Source organism: Tuber melanosporum, assembly GCF_000151645.1.
Source record: "Tuber melanosporum whole genome shotgun sequence assembly, scaffold_129, strain Mel28".
NCBI lineage: Eukaryota > Fungi > Ascomycota > Pezizomycetes > Pezizales > Tuberaceae > Tuber > Tuber melanosporum.
Window position 1 is genome coordinate 102,783 of NW_003299152.1, and position 17,165 is coordinate 119,947.

Here is a 17,165-nt window from a genome sequence, read left to right on the forward strand (position 1 = left end):
AGAAAGGGAAGTCAGGGGTGCAAAGGAAGGAAGGAAGGAAGGGAGCCAAGCACACCCCAGCCTTGGGGCGGAAGCAGAGCAAGGAAGGCAGCTGCAAGTGTGATGGTTATGTGGTACAGTACGTTTCCCCCAGCCTGCTTCTTGGCCGGGGTCCGGGGGGGGTATTTTTCTTCTTCTGCTTTGTGCTCCCCTTGCTACTGGGGTCTACGAGAGGGAAGAAAAAGAAAAATTAAATACTCTAGCTGTGACCCCCCAATATTCTAGACCACCCCTCCCCAATCGCCCGGGAAGCGTGGGCATCTGGCCTTGTCCCCCCACCACTCGTACCGCAAGTCTGCTCTTTCCGTTCTGTACCCTAGATGATCCGTCAAGGTGATATAACTGTCGCTGCCCCGGTCTGCCATTCTCATTTGGCCCTTTTTTTCTCTTTCCCTCTTGTTCTTGATTTCTCACCCACACAACGAGATATCCTTTTTTCCGTATATGTGAAGGGCTCACTTGTTTATGAACTGTCCTTTTTTTTGTGTCATTTTATTTTCTCCCCCAGAGCCCCTTCTCTGCTTGTGTCTGTCGTTCCCTGCTACAAGCGCCCTACCCAACTAACGTGGGGCCGGCCCTGATTATTCGACACTCCCAGAGAGCGTGAGTTGCAAGAAGAAAGTACTCGTAAAGGAAGGAGAAGAGAAGGGAAAAAAAGAAAAGAAGGGATTCGAAAAAGGAAAAAAGAAACTTAATACAATAACTAATTCGTCATTCTATCATACCGTGCACGTTTTATTCGAACCCTTTTCTCCTCTTTTCATTCTTCTGCTGCTTGGGGGTTTTATTATCCGACAAACCTACGGTACCGCACCTGCCAACCTGCAACCATCCAACCAACCCCCCCCTTCATCCATCCTCATACCTCCAGTTGCGCATCTCCCGTTTCACCAGCAAACCTTCCACATTTCACTCCGACACTTTGCTACTTTCGACAACACAATCCTTCAACTTGGATCGGGAATACAGTAGAAGTTGACCGCAATGGATGACATAGATCCCAATCATCTCAATTACGCCGTACTCGTCCCCTTTAATGGAACCAGCCCATTCGGGGGCAATTCGGTCACCGAGAACCTGAACATTTGGTACGAGGTAGGTTCAGACCCGCTCATTCACATGTACCTTTTTATTATTTCCATTTTTACGGCTACTCGCCTTGTAATTCGGTAGTTACGTGCTTCTAACCAGTATTTGGATGGTTGTTAGAGCGGTAATTATGCCTGGGTAATGATATCCACCGCCCTAGTGCTCTTGATGATCCCCGGTGTCGGTTTCTTCTATTCTGGTCTCGCGCGAAGAAAATCAGCTCTTTCTCTAATCTGGTTGTCGATGATGGCAACCGCTGTAGTTAGTTTTCAGGTTGGTGCTAGTGTCATGCTTGGGCTTTTGTTTGTTTCCCTATGGAAAACAACCTGACTTGGGGCCCTTTTTTAGTGGTTTTTTTGGGGATATTCTTTGGCATTCTCGCACACTGGTGGCAAATTTATTGGCAACCTTGACAATTTTGGATTTAAGGGTCTTCTTGGCTATCCTTCCGTTGCGAGCAGTAAAGTTCCGGATCTGTTGTTTGCTGTCTATCAGGGAATGTTCTCTTCTATTACGTATGTGCTTCTTCGCTCCTAAACTATCCTTTCCCCCATATTTATCGTGGGACTTCATTGTTTGCTAATTTAGGAATCGCTTTAGGGTTGCCCTGGCTATTGGTGCTGCCGCAGAGAGAGGTCGTATGTTGCCCTGTGTGGTTTTTATGTTTGTCTGGGCTACTTTGATTTACGACCCCATTGCATGCTGGACATGGAATCCCTCGGGATGGTCATTGAAAATGGGTGGATTGGATTTTGCTGGTGGAACACCGGTTCATATATCATCCGGGTCCGCTGCCTTGGCCTACTCTTTGATGCTAGGGAAGCGACGAGGCCATGGAACCCACGAGTTAAACTACCGCCCACACAATGTCACTCATATCGTACTCGGGACAGTTTTCCTGTGGGTTGGATGGTTTGGATTCAACGGAGGATCTGCTCTTGGTGCTAACTTGAGAGCTGTTATGGCTTGCGTTGTCACCAACCTTGCTGCGTCTGTTGGAGGGATTACTTGGTGTCTTCTCGATTACCGTTTGGAACAGAAGTGGTCTACTGTTGGATTCTGTTCGGGAGTCATTGCAGGACTAGTTGCCATAACTCCCGGCTCAGGATTTGTGAGGGCTTCGGTTTTTTTTTACTGCGGAAAAAGTGCTGTTGTACTAATTTTTCACAGGTCCCCCCATGGGCTGCTGTCATTTACGGTGTTGTCGGTGGTGCCGCATGCAATTATGCTACTAAGCTCAAATTTGTTATTGGTGTAGATGATGCATTGGATATCTTTGCTGAGCACGGTGTTGGGGGTATTGTCGGAAATATCCTGACAGCCTTCTTTGCGGCGTATGTTTTGAAACATATTTCAAAAAATTTGTTGGGCGCTAATATATCTCATGTAGTGATTACATTGCGAATCTTGACGGTTCATATCTTGGCGATCCCTCCAAGATTCCCAGGGGTTGGGTGAACGGAAATTACAAGCAACTTGGATATCAGGTTGCGGACTCTGTTGCGGGGTTCGCATATTCCTTCGGAGGCACTTGCATCATCCTCTTCGTCATGAATCTTATTCCCGGGCTGAGCCTTCGTGCTACCGAGGAGGCCGAGATTCTTGGTATCGATGATGCTGAGCTTGGAGAGTTTGCAGTGTGTATCCCGTTTGCATCTCGAATAATGCCAAAAACTAATGGATCTATAGTATGACTACGTTGAGCTTACCCGCGAAGTTATCTCTGAGGACGAAACTGGACCTAAGTTGTCATCGGATAATGGTGCGAGTGCACAACGACCTGATATAGCTGAGAAAGCTACTTGAGGTCTTTGTCGCTTTCGCTTTTCAATAACAATCTGCTTGAATTCAACACCTTTTGTGTCTTTCTTCCTTTCTTTAGGATTCCTACTTTCTCCTCATCGCTTTTAGCGTACTGTGATTTCTGTGCACCAACTATTCGTACATGTCAAGGAAGGTGGTTGGGAGCGTGGGAAAAAGTGAGATTTAATTAGTCGCAGTGATCGGCTCTCTGGTGCAAATGCAACATTTTCCTTTTTGTAATCTCTATTCCTTAATCGCTTGGTTCACGGGGCGTCTTGTTCCTTACGGTGGGGGTGTGATTTGGATGGGTGATAGGCTTCAATACACTCTTATGTTCTTCTCTCGGTTTCTCGCTCTGGGTGCGGTTATTATGTCTGCTCTTACTCTTTTTTTTTTTTTTTTGGATTTTTTGCAACTTTTATTTGGTTGAACATTGGGGCCTTCCCCCCCTCAAAAAAAAAAGGGCACCTGTTTGGATAGAAGAGGAAGTAAGGTGTTGAGAATTGTTGTTCACTTTTGCTACTACTTGTGGTCCTTTCCTTTTATGTTGATATTTACTTTTTTGATTCTTTTTTTTCAATTCTCTTTCTTCTCCACCCCGCTTAGCTTTTGCTTCTTAGCTGCGATACCCACGGGGCGGTGATGCTTTTGTCCATCTGTTGGTTCTTATGAAACTTTGCACGAGCGAGGCAGAGATCAGATGGAGATGAGATCTTAAGGGCTCTGTTGTATGCACTTGCCGGTTTTAAAAGCTACCCAGAAATCTTGGCACTATTTAGTCCTGGGAAACGCCAAGGTGCGGGTAGATATATATATATATATATTTCTCGCTCTTTCTTTCCAACACTGTTCAGTTCAATTGAATCGAATTGAGCTAGGTTGAGTTCAGTACGCCTTGGAGACAGACAAATGGACAGGTGTTCGGCAATAAGAGGATCAATCAATCTGCGGGTGAGATGAAGTGAAGTTGAACTGGATCCGGGGCGGAGTTGTCTTGTGCGTAGAAATGCAAGTGCAGGTATCATAAATATCATAATGGGTATGGTATGATAACTGCACGGTAGGAGGCATTGCAAGATATCATACTTTAGAATAATGGTTTTTTTTTTTTTTTTTTGTGTTGAGAGGGTTAAGTCAGTCCTAGTTACAGCTTTTTTCTTCCCCTCTTTGCCATAATGCCTGTGACCTATTATTATTTGCTTGATATCATAGCCTTTGTTCCGAATTATTGATGGCCATGCTGCAATACAAGAAATAATTATTGTGAACAAAAGATATCATACCTCTAATTTTATATGGGTCTCCCATTCAAAAGGTATTGTATTATACATTGCAACAGCATCCAATCTGGCCATGCAGCTCTCAGCTCTCAGCTCTCAAGGTGGAGTGGAAAAATTGACATATTATGATATGATAATTTTTATGCAGAGATTCTGGGTAATTCTCTACACAATGGAATTAGTTTCCATTGCTTTTGGGTGGATTGAATTTGTTTAAAATCAGCCATTTTTGGTGTGAAACGGGGGTGTCGGCGAATTTTGAGGATAGCCTCGTACTGTACAGTACTGTACACTTTGGTAATGTAGCGGTTCTACCGGTATCATGCTGTATGTTACTCGAGCGCTGTGTTGTGTTGTATTGTGCAATTGTGGGTTCACTTTATGACACAATGGAGGCTGGCAAGGCTCACCAGGCCTTGGTGAAAGCAGATGGTGCGCGGTGATCCTACTGTAGAGTAAGTTAGTGTGCTCGTACAAGTATGATACTGCACTCATATCATAGTCTAAATTTACTGGTTTCCCGAAGCCTACGGCACGGTTATGATACCCACCTCACCACTGCCAAGCCAAGGTAAAAACGCCCAGCCGTCCATCTGGGCGCCCCGGATTGAGTTATCATACTATCGCAACTAGCTGGCCTACGCTACTGAATCGTACACAACCAAACAACTTTCTCCCCATAAGGGAGCGGAGCCTTCTCTACAGCCAACGATTGATTAATCACACAGTTAAATTCCCTACACTACTACCACCGCCCGCCATACTCATACTACCGTTCACAGCCTCATTTTGTAGGGGGAAAAAACAAACAACGAAAAAAAAAACATGGAACCCCCCCTTCCCATGGAAGTAGGTGGCGGTGGAGGGTCCTCTTTCCCGACGACTCGCGAGGAGTTCGAGGCCGATCCGCGGGTTTCCTGGTCGAGGCTTACGGGGAAGTGGTCGCTGGAGGCCGACGATGGGACAGAGTTTGAGTATGATGAGGGGATTAAGAGATGGGTTTCTGTGGTTTGTTTCCGCCCCCGCCTCGCTGGTTGGATTGTGCTAAAAGGTGAATGTGGGGGGGGGCGTATAGCTCGATGAAACACTTGCGGAGCAGCAAAGAGCTGCGTATGCGGTTGCGGGAGTAGACGAGAGTGAGCCTGTGGCGCCGGTGAATAAGAAGAGGAAGAAGGTGTATACTTCTAGTGAAGGGAATGAGGTATGGTATCCCTCTCACTCATCTCTCGTTCTTATATCCACTGATGAACGCCAGGACCCCACACACCCCAAAAAGTCCAAAAACACCAAAGACTCCTCATCCTCCACCGACCCCACCACCGCCTCCTCCTCCTTCCCAGCTCCTGCGCGCAAAAACACCGCAGTCTACATCACCAACCTACCCCCCGACACAACGGAGGATGAGGTCAACAAGGTATTCTCCAGGTTCGGTGTAATAGCCGAGGAAATCGACCGCGGGAAGCCCCGCATCAAGTTATACAGGAACGAGGATGGCAGCGTCAAAGGCGATGCACTGGTAGTCTACTTCCGCCCGGAGAGTGTGAACCTGGCAGTGCAAATGCTCGACGATTCAGACTTTCGATTCGGCGTTAGTGAGGGAGGGAGGATTAAGGTGCAACCTGCAGACTTTAGTTATAAAGCGCAGCAGGACGCGCCGGTGAGGAAGAATGCTAGGGATAAGAAGAAGGTTATTGCCAAGACGCAGAAGTTGAATAAGTTTGCTCCCCCTTCTATACCTCACTCGTAGCTCCAACTAGCTGACATACAGCGAAGCAAACTGGCAGACTGGGATGACGACGACCCCTCCAAAATCCCTGACATAACCTCCAAATATGATAAAGTCGTGATACTAAGACATATGTTCACGCTGAAGCAACTGGAAGAAGATCCCACCGCTATCTTGGACTTGAAAGAAGACATTCGCGAGGAATGCGAGAAACTCGGCGACGTCACGAACGTTGTTCTATATGATAAGGAAGAGGACGGAATCGTCAGTGTTAGGTTTGCCAACGCGGAGTCTGCGAAGGCTTGTGTTGGGGTATATATGCCATCCCCCTCCTCTCTCTCCCATCTTTGCGAAACTAGAGTAGGGCTGATGGTAGGGCAGGTGATGCACGGCCGCTTCTTCGACGGGCAAAGGGTCGAAGCCTACATTTTTGACGGACTGGAGAAGTTCAAGAAGACTAGTATAAAGAAGACTGTCGAGGAGGAGGAGGCGGAACAGGAAAGATTGGAAAAGTTTGGGAATTGGCTGGAGGAGAGTGGAGAATGAGTCGCCTACTCTCTCGTCCCTCCCTCCCCCTCCCTCCCCTTTCTATCTGCTTCTCGCTTTTCATGTCCTCCACTCTCTCTTTTAATTATCAGGTCGGAGTTTACGCATTAGTCTAATTGTGTATTATATATATACTCTTTCTTCTCTTGTCTTCTTTACTTAACTGCGTTTTTCATTATCGTAGTTGATGTTATTGGCATTCTTGAGGGAAAGCAAGAAAGCAAGAAATATAGCTTAATTACCACCCACACTTGTCCGTTCATTCATTCATTCATGATATGACAAGTTAATGCGAATTTGGCAAACAAGCAGACATACAAATAAACAAACCTTTTCTGTTTTTTTGCTGTTGAACGCCGAGCAAAGTGGTAGCGATACCATTGACACTGTCGAGCCGAGGACGACCAACCCGCACCGCCATAATTACTGCCCAGTAATCATGAGATGTGGGTGTAAGAGGGGGAAAAAGTGAACTAGAAGCTAGGAGCCTCCGAGTAGTAGTTATGGAGGTATGATAGCCAGAAACCCGAGGAAAACCAAGCCCAGATAAGATAAAAGCCTCTGATAGATACGAAAATGAAAAAAGGAAGATCCCCGAAATCAATCACTATCGCTATCCCCATTATCAAGTGCCTCGTCGTCGTCTTCCTCTTCACCCGCCCCCTCCGCACTTCCACCTTCTACCTCATCCCCATCCTCTTCGCCCTCGGTCTCCGTGGCATCGCCGTCCTCCGCCTCTTCCTCCTCGTCCTCCTCCTCCTCCTCATCGCCTTCTTCCTCCTCCTCCTCCTCCTGCTCCTCCTCCTCCATATCCTCGTCCACCGCAGCATCCACCTGCACCGGCGGTGGTGCAGCTCCACCCTTTACGTTCCCAACACGCATCTTTTTAGCGGCGGGTGGTGAGTCCCGGGCCTCCTCATGGTTTTTAGCTTCAGAGGTGGCGGCAGGTTTGTCTTTGTCTTTGGACTTTTTTGTGCTCGCGCGTTTTTCCTCGGCTAGCTGGTTGAATTCTGTCCCATCGGTTTATATTAGCTAAGAGTGGTGGGGAGGGGGAATTGACTGGACTAACTAGCTAACTCTGCCTCTAGTCTCGGTAGGAACTCGCCGAATTCTAGCTGCTCCATTGCTTCGAGGACGTCCTTGGGATTGATGGTTTTTCGGCCGTGTTGTTTTGCTTGGCCGTTTGCACTTTCATAATTCCGTTAAGTTCCTGTCAGAGAATGTGATGGGGGCGTGGGGGAGGGAGCATACGCTGCACAGAGGTAGTTAACGAACACTGTTCCACCCTTAGATAACGCCAGTATCGCATCTTTCTGAACGTTTGTGTTTTGCGGGAGCACTCCCTTTGCCAGCCGGGTTACAATTGATTTGGGGAGTGTGTGATCCTGGAGTACTCCTCCCGTCAATTGCCCATCTTCCAACTTCTACGTAGCGATAACCGGGGTTGGTGTGGGGAAGGAGGGGGGAACTTACGTCAATAGAAATACCATTATCCTTCTCCTTCTCTTTCCCGCTAGCAGCGGAACTATTATTGCTATTATTATTCGCTGGAGTGTCCTTCTCGGAATGTACGTCGGATTTTCGTGGCATGATGGTTGGTAGTTGTTGGAGGGAAATCGGTTGAGGAAGTTTGGTCGACCTGACGCGAGCGAGGATGAATGAATGAGCGAATACCGGTGCTGTAATTTAGAGGAGGCTCTGCTAATGACACGTCCGTGTTACTGGTTGCTGGCGGCAAACGCGTTTTAGACAGCCAAAATCTGTGGGAATTAAGAATTGATTTGGGAGAGAGTCTTGGGATGATGGTCAGATCAATCACTTTCTTTTTTTCTTCTATCATAACATTTTTTTATTTTTTTTTATTTTCCTTCTCGGATGATTGGTTTTGGGATATTTGAGGGGTGCGGCGTTGAAGAGACGTTTTTTTTTCAGCCTCACGAGTGAGAATATATGAACCGGGGGGGGGGTTTCTGGATGACACAGGGGGTAAAACATCATTTGCTCGCTCCTCCGACATAAAAGTTATCCCCTCCCATCGACAAAACACTCGAAAACAACCAACACCTCCCTCAAAATGCCACCCCCGATAATCCTCCTCCCACTTGGAACCTCGTCCGCCATCTCAACCCCAACACGGGGTCATTCCTCCCTAGCCATCGTCCTACCAACCAGCACAACCCTCCTATTCGACTGCGGTGAGGGAACCCAGGGTCAAATCCAGCGCCTAAAACCCTCCTACTCTATCAAACACTCCAAAATTTCAAAAATATTCATAACGCACCTCCACGGCGACCACGTTTTCGGCCTGGTCCCGCTGCTGGCAACGATCCTGAATGGGGCTGGGGGCGCAGAGGACGATCCGCGAATGCTAGGCGAGGGGGAGGGGGGGAGCAAGAGGGCGGTCGACGTGGAGATCTATGGCCCAAGGGGGGTGAGAATGCTTGTTCGACGGACGGTGCAAACGACGTATATGAGATTGGAGGGGGGGTTTGTGGTTCACGAGCTGCTTTTCGCGGATGAGGTGGGGGACAAGAAGGAGGGAGAGGATGGGGAACCGTGCTTGGGGGAGATAGAGAGGGGGAGGGATATACTCCCAAACAAAGATGGATTCTGGAAGAATTTTCTAGAAGTGGATAATTTCATTGTCTCCGCTGGGGAAATCAAGCATTCGGTTCCGTGCATCGGGTATGTTCTAATGGAGCGTCCACTGCCAGGAAAAATACCCCCGGACTACGCTAAGCGTATATCCAAGTTCAAGCCGGAGCTCATTCGTGCTGGGTACCCCAACCCGATGTCTTTCCTGGCGGAGTTGCAGCGCCCAGAGAAGCTTGGGCTTGAGCTCATGCTCTCGCTGCCCGACGGCACGGTCCTTACTCGCCCGCCGGTGGTGCGCGGAAGGAAGATTGTTGTGCTTGGAGATACATCCGATCCATCACTTATTGCACCACTGGCGGAGGGCGCGGACGTACTGGTGCACGAAGCGACAAATGCTCATTTACCAGGGATAGATCCGAGGACGAAGGAGGTGGATACTTATGAGGTTGTCGAGGAGAGGGCAAGGAGTAGAGGGCATTCAACACCAGATATGGCAGGGAGATTTGCGAGGAGGTTGGGCCTTGGTGGAGATGAAGTTAGGGAGGCGCTTTTGGTATTGAACCATTTTAGCAGCCGGTATAAGGACGACGAAGCGGATGGGGTGGGTGGCGTGGCAATGAGGATTATGGGGGGGGTTAGGAAGTGTGCGGAGGATGCATGGGGGATTAAGGAAGGGAGAAGAGTTATTTGTGCAAGGGATGGAGTAAAGATAGAAGTCAAAGCTTAGTTATCCAAGACACCGGTACCCGAGTAGGTGCACGGCGCTGGGGTCTGGTGGTTTGGCTCTGCATGATGGATGATAATAATATTATCATACAAATGGAGTGAAATCACTAATAAATTTACTCGCTCGAGAAATGTCGAAGTGACCACAAGCCAGACAACCATTGCTGCACCGTTCCCATCCACAAGACAGGGATTGCATCATGCGGGGAACCTCGGTTCCGATTCGGAAAATTTATTCTTCCCGCGCAACTCACTTATTATGCCTGGTTCACCTGACAGATGCACCATCCCACCTTTTATCCTCCTCCTCCTCCACCACCACCACCCCTCCCCCTCCATCTCCTTAGACTACTACCTCGCCTTCTTCAACATCAACTTCACCCCGCCTAAGAGCACATTACCCGTATCATCATCCTGACTGGACCCATCGGCAATAACTCTGTTCTCGAATATAGAGCTGTTTCACAAGACCCTTGGCGTAACCACCGACAGCATCTCCCAGTCCACAACCCCGGACCTCGGCCCTCGGGCCGCAGCGACAACAAGTTCTTTGCAAATCTAACTCGGGATCAGCATATTTACTCCTCCCCCCCTCTTCCATCCACTCCCACTACCGTCAGCAAAAACCTTTGAACCCTTCAAAACCCCACCACCACCCAACGAACTTTGCCCGACCTCCAGACCACCCAATACCAGAATACCAGAACACAAAAACACAAAATGGCGCTTTGCGGGCCCTCGACTGCCCTCGGTTCTCTACAGAAGCACGTCAGTGCCGATAAAACCTTGCAACAAGATCGTGTACAGCGACAGGGTTCTTTTCCTAATGTCCCTCCCCTCCCCTTTTCTCCCCATAGGAATGAGCTTAGTAACAAAATGACAGGCTTTCAGAACCCAGAACACGGACCCCCGCCTAGAGCACGAATTCTCACAATTCTCGAGCTCGGTAGCAGCAGCAAACTTGGAAATCGCCACGGCGCATCATCACCAGCAGCAGCATCAGCACCTCGGAAACGTGGATGCGAGCTGGGCGAGTGACTTTCGGCGGTTACATGTAGGCGCTGGTCCGCCTCTACGGCTGCCGCATCACCAGCAGCAGCAGCAATGGGGAGGAGGCTGGCACGAAGAATTCTTATCACACCCAACAACAGCGGCAGCAGGGATATATACTACCACACCAGAGCATGTGCACCCAGACCCTCAACAACTGGCAATATTCTCGGGCACTAACACTAGTGCCGGGTTCCCGCGGTATACACCTATTTCTCAAAATCCTTACCACAGTCCCGCCGCTACAACAGCCCCCACTACAATTACATCCGTAGAGGAAGACCTGATAAATGAAGCCTTCGAAAAAGCCTTTGAGTCTGCAGGAGCTCAGCTCGCCGAACCGATAGCTACCACCCCCCAACCAACCGTAGCCCCCCCTCCCCAAGCTGTTGTCGAAGAACCCCCGAAACAAGAGGAAAGCAACCAAGACAAAGACTGCGACGACCTATCCCGCACAGCCGGAAACCTACTAACTTCTCTACAAAACAATCAGTCGCAGAAGTTCCGCGAGAGCAATTTCCTCGCGCTGATGAGGAGGTTGCGAGATCGGGAGGTGAAGGTTGAGGGGGATGGGTTGGTCGAGGTATGACTTCCGAACTGCCCACCCACCCACCTACCCATCTACCCACAGCACACAGCACATTCACAACATACCTTTTCTCCGGGAGGGAATGAATGAGTTGGCTTTGGTTTGGAACGAACGGAGTGTTGATGTGGTGTTATATATATATTTTCTTCGGAGCACAGATTTCTGATGATCGTGGAAGGAGAAGTGATGGGAGTGTGGGAGTAGGGGTAGCAATAGGAGGGGGTGAAAGCTGGGGAGATGGTGGCGGCGGAGAGGGCGATGGGGTAGGAGATAGAGAGGGGTTCCTAGAGCATTCTTGGTGGGATTTGTAGTGCCCTTTGTGCAGCACAAAGTCCGGGGAGGTATGAGAGGAATGTGAAATTGGGGGTGGGGTTGAGAGGGGAGGATGTATGGTTGCCATTACTATCGTGGGCAAGTTGACACCAGGTGTTTCTGTCTTCAACTCTTTATATAATGATAGTATAATATGGGTGCAGTTTAGGGGAAACTAGTAAACTTCCTTTTTGGTTATCTTGAGTTAGTGGCACTTTTAGTTTACTGGTACAATGTCATGGCAACCACTCCCATGTCGAGAAAAAAAAAGCCAAAACAAGTTTCAGATCATACCAAGTTTAATGTATTGCTTCATAAACTCTATAATAACAAGTTGTACTCTTGAAAATGTTTGAAAAAGTTCTGAGTAGGTATGATACTTCTCAATGTATGCTACATCTTTATGGAAAAAAGGTTTATGAAAATATTAACTTTAACCATTATTAGGCCAATATTGCCTCAAATTTAAATTTAAATATATTTTGAAATGGTCACAGTCCACTCTACCAGATAATGAATGCTGGAAAATATTTGACTTAGTTTGTGGGATCTGGGAAGTTTCCTAGTTTTTGCTGAAACGCACCCATATTATATATATATATATATATTTCTATCTACCTGTGTCTCTCCTGAACGGCACTTGCTATAGGCCAACTAGATTTTATGTCTACCATATTCGCCACGCTATACTCGAGTACCGGTAGGCGTAGCCTTTCTAGCAGAAACCTCTGCACGAAAACCCTTTGTCAAAAGAAAGTGAGACTTCCCTAGTATGATATATCATATCCCCATCAGAATCCTGTTTGGGTCTGGCGGAACAGAAGACCCCCCCCCCCATTGGTTGGGATGGGAGCCCTCACCCCCTCACCCCTTTGCTGTATCGAGACCGCTCTGCAGACTACCGTGAGCCCTTCGGTGCCGTGCGAGTTCACAAACGATCACTCGAAGGAATAATCTGAACTGAATTGGAGATTCAGGATAAATTTATCTGCCTGTCCACCAACTTGCAACTACATTAGAGCTCAATGCGATGGCGCGGAATTTTTTGTCATCCCGGTTTTTTGTTTTTATTTTTTGGTACAAAAATAAATTCCGCTGACTCCTCATCTTCATGAGCCTCCTTCCAACCTTCCATACTTCCTCTGTCGGGTTTGTGGACCAACCCACTGCCTTAACTTTCGTATGATCAGAATACCAGCACCAAAAGAAAAAATCACGAAAGAAAAGCCTACACATGCCTTAATGTCGCGAAGGTAGAAAAAGGGAAAAAGAAAAAGAAAAAAAAAAAAAAAAAAAAAAGACAGAGCCCATTACCAAATAGACACAAAATAGGATATATAGGGAAACTTTTCTCCCTCTCAAAAGATAATGTAGAAAGAAAGAGAAAGAAAAACGCAAAGAAAAACTCCACAAAACCCTTTGATCCCACCTTCATACACTAGACTAAGCTGAGCCAAGTTGCAATGCCCTGGTTCCGCTGTGTCAAGCCGTACTCTCCGCAAAATACTCTCCAAAGCTCCCCGGCGGCATACTCCCTATCCCAGCATCATCGAACCCGGGGTCCAAATCCAGCATTTCCCAATTCATGTCCTTCACCAATGGATACCCGCTTCCACCTCCTGCCCCCGCTCCACCACCCATATCAACCGTGATATCCTCGAAAGAGGGCAACGGTGAATATCCGCCCGACGATTGGCCCCCTCCACTATGCGGTCCGCCCCCGGAAGCTTGCGAATGGTCACTATGATTAACAGAAGCCGGCGACTGTCCGTTGTCTGAGGAATTGCTGTAATTGTGCGTGGCATACTCGGGTTGCACCCCGGCTTCTTTGGCCGAGGCCTCTACGTACGCGCGAATTTCGGGTGTCATGCAGGGGCAGATCGGAGGCAGGATTCCTCCGAGGTATTTTGGTAGGTCGCGCGTAGGAGGTGTGGTTTTTGCCCGGCGTTCGAGGACGGCACGGATTTCGTGCGGCATGCAGGGGCAGGAAGGGTGGATGTTTGCTAGGTCACCGTCTAGGACATCGGTGTCTGGACGAAGGTATGAAGGGGAGTCGTCGAGAAGGGAAGAGGATTGGGAGTGTTGGGATTGGGATCGGTGGTCTGGGGGTGTAGTGCTGGCGCTGTTGCGGGGTTTGTCTGCTGGGAGGGCCTCGGCTGTGTTGGGACAGTAGAAGCCAGAACTGCGGCCTACGTATAATTCCGCCTGCATTTGAAGTTCGAATCAGTTAAATCCTTTTCACGGAGGGGCTCTTGGGGAGAGGTATGATAAACCATACCTGCCCTTTCTTGAGTCCGTAAGGGAATTTGGAGTTATTCACCGGCGCGTCAAGGCTTCCAGTCAAGTCGACGTCCAATTGGACCAAAAATGACTCTGTCAGTGGGTTCTTCTTTTTCAAGTGACCCATGGCAGTGAGCAAGAACTGGAGGGACGACCTGACCTGCTCATCGGAGGGTCTGGACTTGAGGTACTGGACGAATACTCGAGCTGCAACGTACAGGCAGAAAGAAATGAACGGATTCATCTAACATTCCACTACAGTAAGCGCGCGAGTTCGACGGCTCACCGGGGAAAGGGAGGGGAAAAAAAGAAAGGAAGAGCACTCACCCCTGACAAGTCGAGATGGCAAACCATCCTCATGATGGATGCAATTTCCGCAGCGGCGGTAATACACCTTATCTTTGACTCGGCCGATACGGTCGCCGGCATCCGGTTCTTATCGGCTTTGAAAATGGCCGCTTGATGTAAGCAGATGGTCGAAGTGTGAATATTCATATTTGTAAACACAATATTGGGGTCCGCGATACCACTCGGCAACCGGAAATGTGGCGGAAGGGACAGGGCAATATTGAGCAATATATTATCCATGTGCCGGTGGCGTCTCCAAAATTCCCCATTGAGATCATCGTCCCTATCGTCCCCGTCGGGCCGATGCAGGTGAATAAGGTTCCGCCCAAATAGACAAGCCATTAGACAGACACCACCAAATGGTGATAAAAGTGAAGCCCCCTCAGCAGTCATGGCCTCTTTCAACGATAAGCCCCTTGATGGCCGTCCCTGGTCAAAGGCATCATCGGCAGCCGGGAGATTTGTCAATATCTAAGCAGGAATTAGCACACGAGTGCGAGCGCATTAGGGGTAAAAAAAAAAAAAAAAGCAAGGTAAGGGGTGAGAGATTAATGGCTCAAACATTAGTAATTGAAAAACTCACATCTTTCTCCTCGACAGTCATCGGCCAGCCAGTGCCAATGGAAGCATATCTGTCAATGCAAAAAGCTATCCAAAAAGTCCGCCGACGCTCTTCCCTCTCGGTCCAGTCCTTGGGCGCTGGCAGGCACTGTTTTACGTCCAGTCCTACCCCATCCAGCCTGTGCATCCCCATCATCTGTGCCAACCGGACAGCCCTCCCTGTCGACAGCCAAGCACGTGGGAAGTACATGAGCTTAAACTCATAACAAGCGATCAAACTCCACGTCTGGGAAGCAGCAACCGAGATAATACTCTCTCCGTGCCCCTTCAACTCGCAGTCCTCAATGTACTTCCTCGCATGTCGGTAGAAATGTGTCTGAAGATTGGAGTACTCTTCCGAAACCGACGCAGCCATTGTCCATATAGCGTACCGCAGCGCAACCGGGGGCCTCGCGCTTGGAGCCAGATCCAGGGCGGCCAGGTACCGCCCCTTGTGAAGCACGGGTAAACAGGGGTGAATCTTCTCGAAATACGTTCGATGTCTTCACACATTCACGAGAAATCAGTCTCTCTTCCACGCACAGATGGATCTACGCTCACGAGTAGCATTAGGTAAGCTATAGGTCAATACATACAAAGAGTCTATGATATCCGGAGCGGGAAGCGCTTCTTCCAGTCCCATAGCCATCATATCCCAATTCAGCGGGGAAGAGTGAGGCGTATCTCCCATCATCGGCGGCATTCCCATCTCCATCTGCAATAGACCAGGTGACCCCGAGGCGAACGGGCCCTGGCCCGGACCCGGCGATCCCGCAAGCGCAAACCCTTCCCCCAAGCCCATGCCCCCATCGTCTTTGTTCGCGATATAGGTCGAGGGGTCACCGGTGGTGGAGTAAATTGGCGGGTCTACGAGCTGTGTGCTCGCAAAGCTTAGGTTTCCGCCTAGCGATTGTTGGGCATCCGCCGCGGGTCCCTGATCCTTAAGCATAGTCTCGACCTGAGCTATAAACCATCCCGAAACACAAACGTCAGCCTTCGAAGCCACGTTTTGGGGATGGGTATTTTATTTTCATCTTGTCTCCCTTCAAAGCAAAGGCCGAGGATCAAACAAACCAAGTCGTGCTTCCAACGCCTTGACGTATCCTCGTTTTGGACCGCTCTTCCGTCGTATCTCATCATAAGCACTAGTCGAACCCAGTCAAAAGTTAGCTTCGTGTTTTTTTTTCTCTCTTCCTACAACCCAACCCTAAACCTCCATCCCTCATCCTCCATATTCCCCACGCCCCATTCTTCTCTTCCAAACTTCCCCAATCGTGTCCCAGATTCGGGATGGTTTGAAAGGGATAATAGAGAGGAGGCATTCGGTCTCAAATAAAATGGAAGGTGTAATCCCAACCAGTCATGTCCCAATCTCGCACATGTCCCACAGCTAGGCTTGCTCCCATCACATCTTAGCTTTCTCTTCCGACACACAATGCAAGCTATCCTCTTCGGCCGGGGTACCTCGGGGTCGGCAGATGTTGAAGCGGTAGCTGCCGCGCGAGGAACCGTCTTAGACATTTGTAAAGCAATGGAAACCCTATATATATGTATTCCGCCGAACCGACCGGATGTGGGGGGATGCTTTCTTGGGGGGAGAGGGGTTAGGAAAAACGAAGCTCTTTGTCTATCCTCTCTCTCTCTCTCTCTCTCTCTCTCTCTCTCTCTCTCTCTCTCTCCTTGTTTCTTCCTCCGTTCTTCTTGCCTGTTTGATATTTCACGCGCGAGGGGAGCAGGAGGAGGAGCAGGAGGAGAAGGATAAGAATAAAAATAGGGTGTCGGTTCCTTGGTTGGAAGTGGTTGCGGGTTCTGGTTGCAGGAGGAACGGTACAGTAAGTAGCTAGACAGGCATGCAGAATGCCAGCTAAATAGTGGCTGAAATATTGGGGGACAATGGTGGTCCAGGCAGGCTGGCTAGCCCTCGATAGAACCGAATGGATGATCTATCGTGGGGAAGGGGTCGTATGCTATTAAATGAGCTTGGGGGGGGGGGAATGGTTGCTTTACTAAAGCAGGTAGGCTAGGGCGGTAGCAGCTTTCTTTCCTTTTTCTCTTTTCTTTTTTACCCGAGAAAAGTACGAGTTTTTGTACGATGATGTGGTTGGGTCTGGTCGATATGACGCGATACCGTATTGGTTACCCTCGGTGGGAAGATGGTAGGCCTCGCCTGTTGACTTCGCTT

The 17,165-nt window shown here is 48.9% G+C and overlaps 8 protein-coding genes; 5 read left to right on the forward strand and 3 right to left on the reverse strand.

The window, feature by feature from the left end:
• Positions 1-449: 449 nt before the first annotated feature.
• On the forward strand, positions 450-3,277 carry GSTUM_00002376001 (uncharacterized protein). XM_002842490.2 has 7 exons: positions 450-1,134; positions 1,249-1,401; positions 1,477-1,643; positions 1,729-2,239; positions 2,299-2,462; positions 2,519-2,765; positions 2,818-3,277. The coding sequence occupies exons 1-7, from the start codon at positions 1,024-1,026 to the stop codon at positions 2,932-2,934; spliced, it is 1,470 nt and encodes a 489-aa protein (XP_002842536.1). The 5' UTR covers positions 450-1,023; the 3' UTR covers positions 2,935-3,277.
• Positions 3,278-3,317: 40 nt separating this feature from the next.
• GSTUM_00002377001 (uncharacterized protein) lies at positions 3,318-3,965 on the reverse strand (the record flags this gene model as incomplete). XM_002842491.2 has 1 exon in its annotated part: positions 3,318-3,965. One exon carries the CDS (start codon positions 3,963-3,965, stop codon positions 3,684-3,686), a length of 282 nt encoding a protein of 93 aa, XP_002842537.1. The 3' UTR covers positions 3,318-3,683.
• An 888-nt stretch (positions 3,966-4,853) lies between these two features.
• Positions 4,854-6,733, forward strand: GSTUM_00002378001 (uncharacterized protein). XM_002842492.2 has 5 exons: positions 4,854-5,219; positions 5,287-5,412; positions 5,467-5,927; positions 5,985-6,249; positions 6,319-6,733. The coding sequence occupies exons 1-5, from the start codon at positions 5,037-5,039 to the stop codon at positions 6,481-6,483; spliced, it is 1,200 nt and encodes a 399-aa protein (XP_002842538.1). The 5' UTR covers positions 4,854-5,036; the 3' UTR covers positions 6,484-6,733.
• Positions 6,734-7,547: 814 nt separating this feature from the next.
• On the reverse strand, positions 7,548-8,073 carry GSTUM_00002379001 (uncharacterized protein; the record flags this gene model as incomplete). The annotated part of the gene is made up of 3 exons (XM_002842493.1): positions 7,548-7,671; positions 7,735-7,868; positions 7,957-8,073. The coding sequence occupies 3 exons, from the start codon at positions 8,071-8,073 to the stop codon at positions 7,548-7,550; spliced, it is 375 nt and encodes a 124-aa protein (XP_002842539.1).
• A 484-nt stretch (positions 8,074-8,557) lies between these two features.
• GSTUM_00002381001 (uncharacterized protein) lies at positions 8,558-9,805 on the forward strand (the record flags this gene model as incomplete). The annotated part of the gene is made up of 1 exon (XM_002842494.1): positions 8,558-9,805. The coding sequence occupies one exon, from the start codon at positions 8,558-8,560 to the stop codon at positions 9,803-9,805; it is 1,248 nt and encodes a 415-aa protein (XP_002842540.1).
• A 343-nt stretch (positions 9,806-10,148) lies between these two features.
• Positions 10,149-11,953, forward strand: GSTUM_00002382001 (uncharacterized protein). XM_002842495.2 has 3 exons: positions 10,149-10,632; positions 10,688-11,437; positions 11,602-11,953. The coding sequence occupies exons 1-3, from the start codon at positions 10,525-10,527 to the stop codon at positions 11,752-11,754; spliced, it is 1,011 nt and encodes a 336-aa protein (XP_002842541.1). The 5' UTR covers positions 10,149-10,524; the 3' UTR covers positions 11,755-11,953.
• A 40-nt stretch (positions 11,954-11,993) lies between these two features.
• GSTUM_00002383001 (uncharacterized protein) lies at positions 11,994-12,104 on the forward strand (the record flags this gene model as incomplete). XM_002842496.2 has 1 exon in its annotated part: positions 11,994-12,104. One exon carries the CDS (start codon positions 11,994-11,996, stop codon positions 12,099-12,101), a length of 108 nt encoding a protein of 35 aa, XP_002842542.1. The 3' UTR covers positions 12,102-12,104.
• A 1,133-nt stretch (positions 12,105-13,237) lies between these two features.
• On the reverse strand, positions 13,238-16,504 carry GSTUM_00002384001 (uncharacterized protein; the record flags this gene model as incomplete). The annotated part of the gene is made up of 7 exons (XM_002842497.1): positions 13,238-13,960; positions 14,034-14,279; positions 14,363-14,854; positions 14,967-15,486; positions 15,580-15,946; positions 16,058-16,128; positions 16,341-16,504. The coding sequence occupies 7 exons, from the start codon at positions 16,502-16,504 to the stop codon at positions 13,238-13,240; spliced, it is 2,583 nt and encodes an 860-aa protein (XP_002842543.1).
• Between the last annotated feature and the right edge of the window lie 661 nt (positions 16,505-17,165).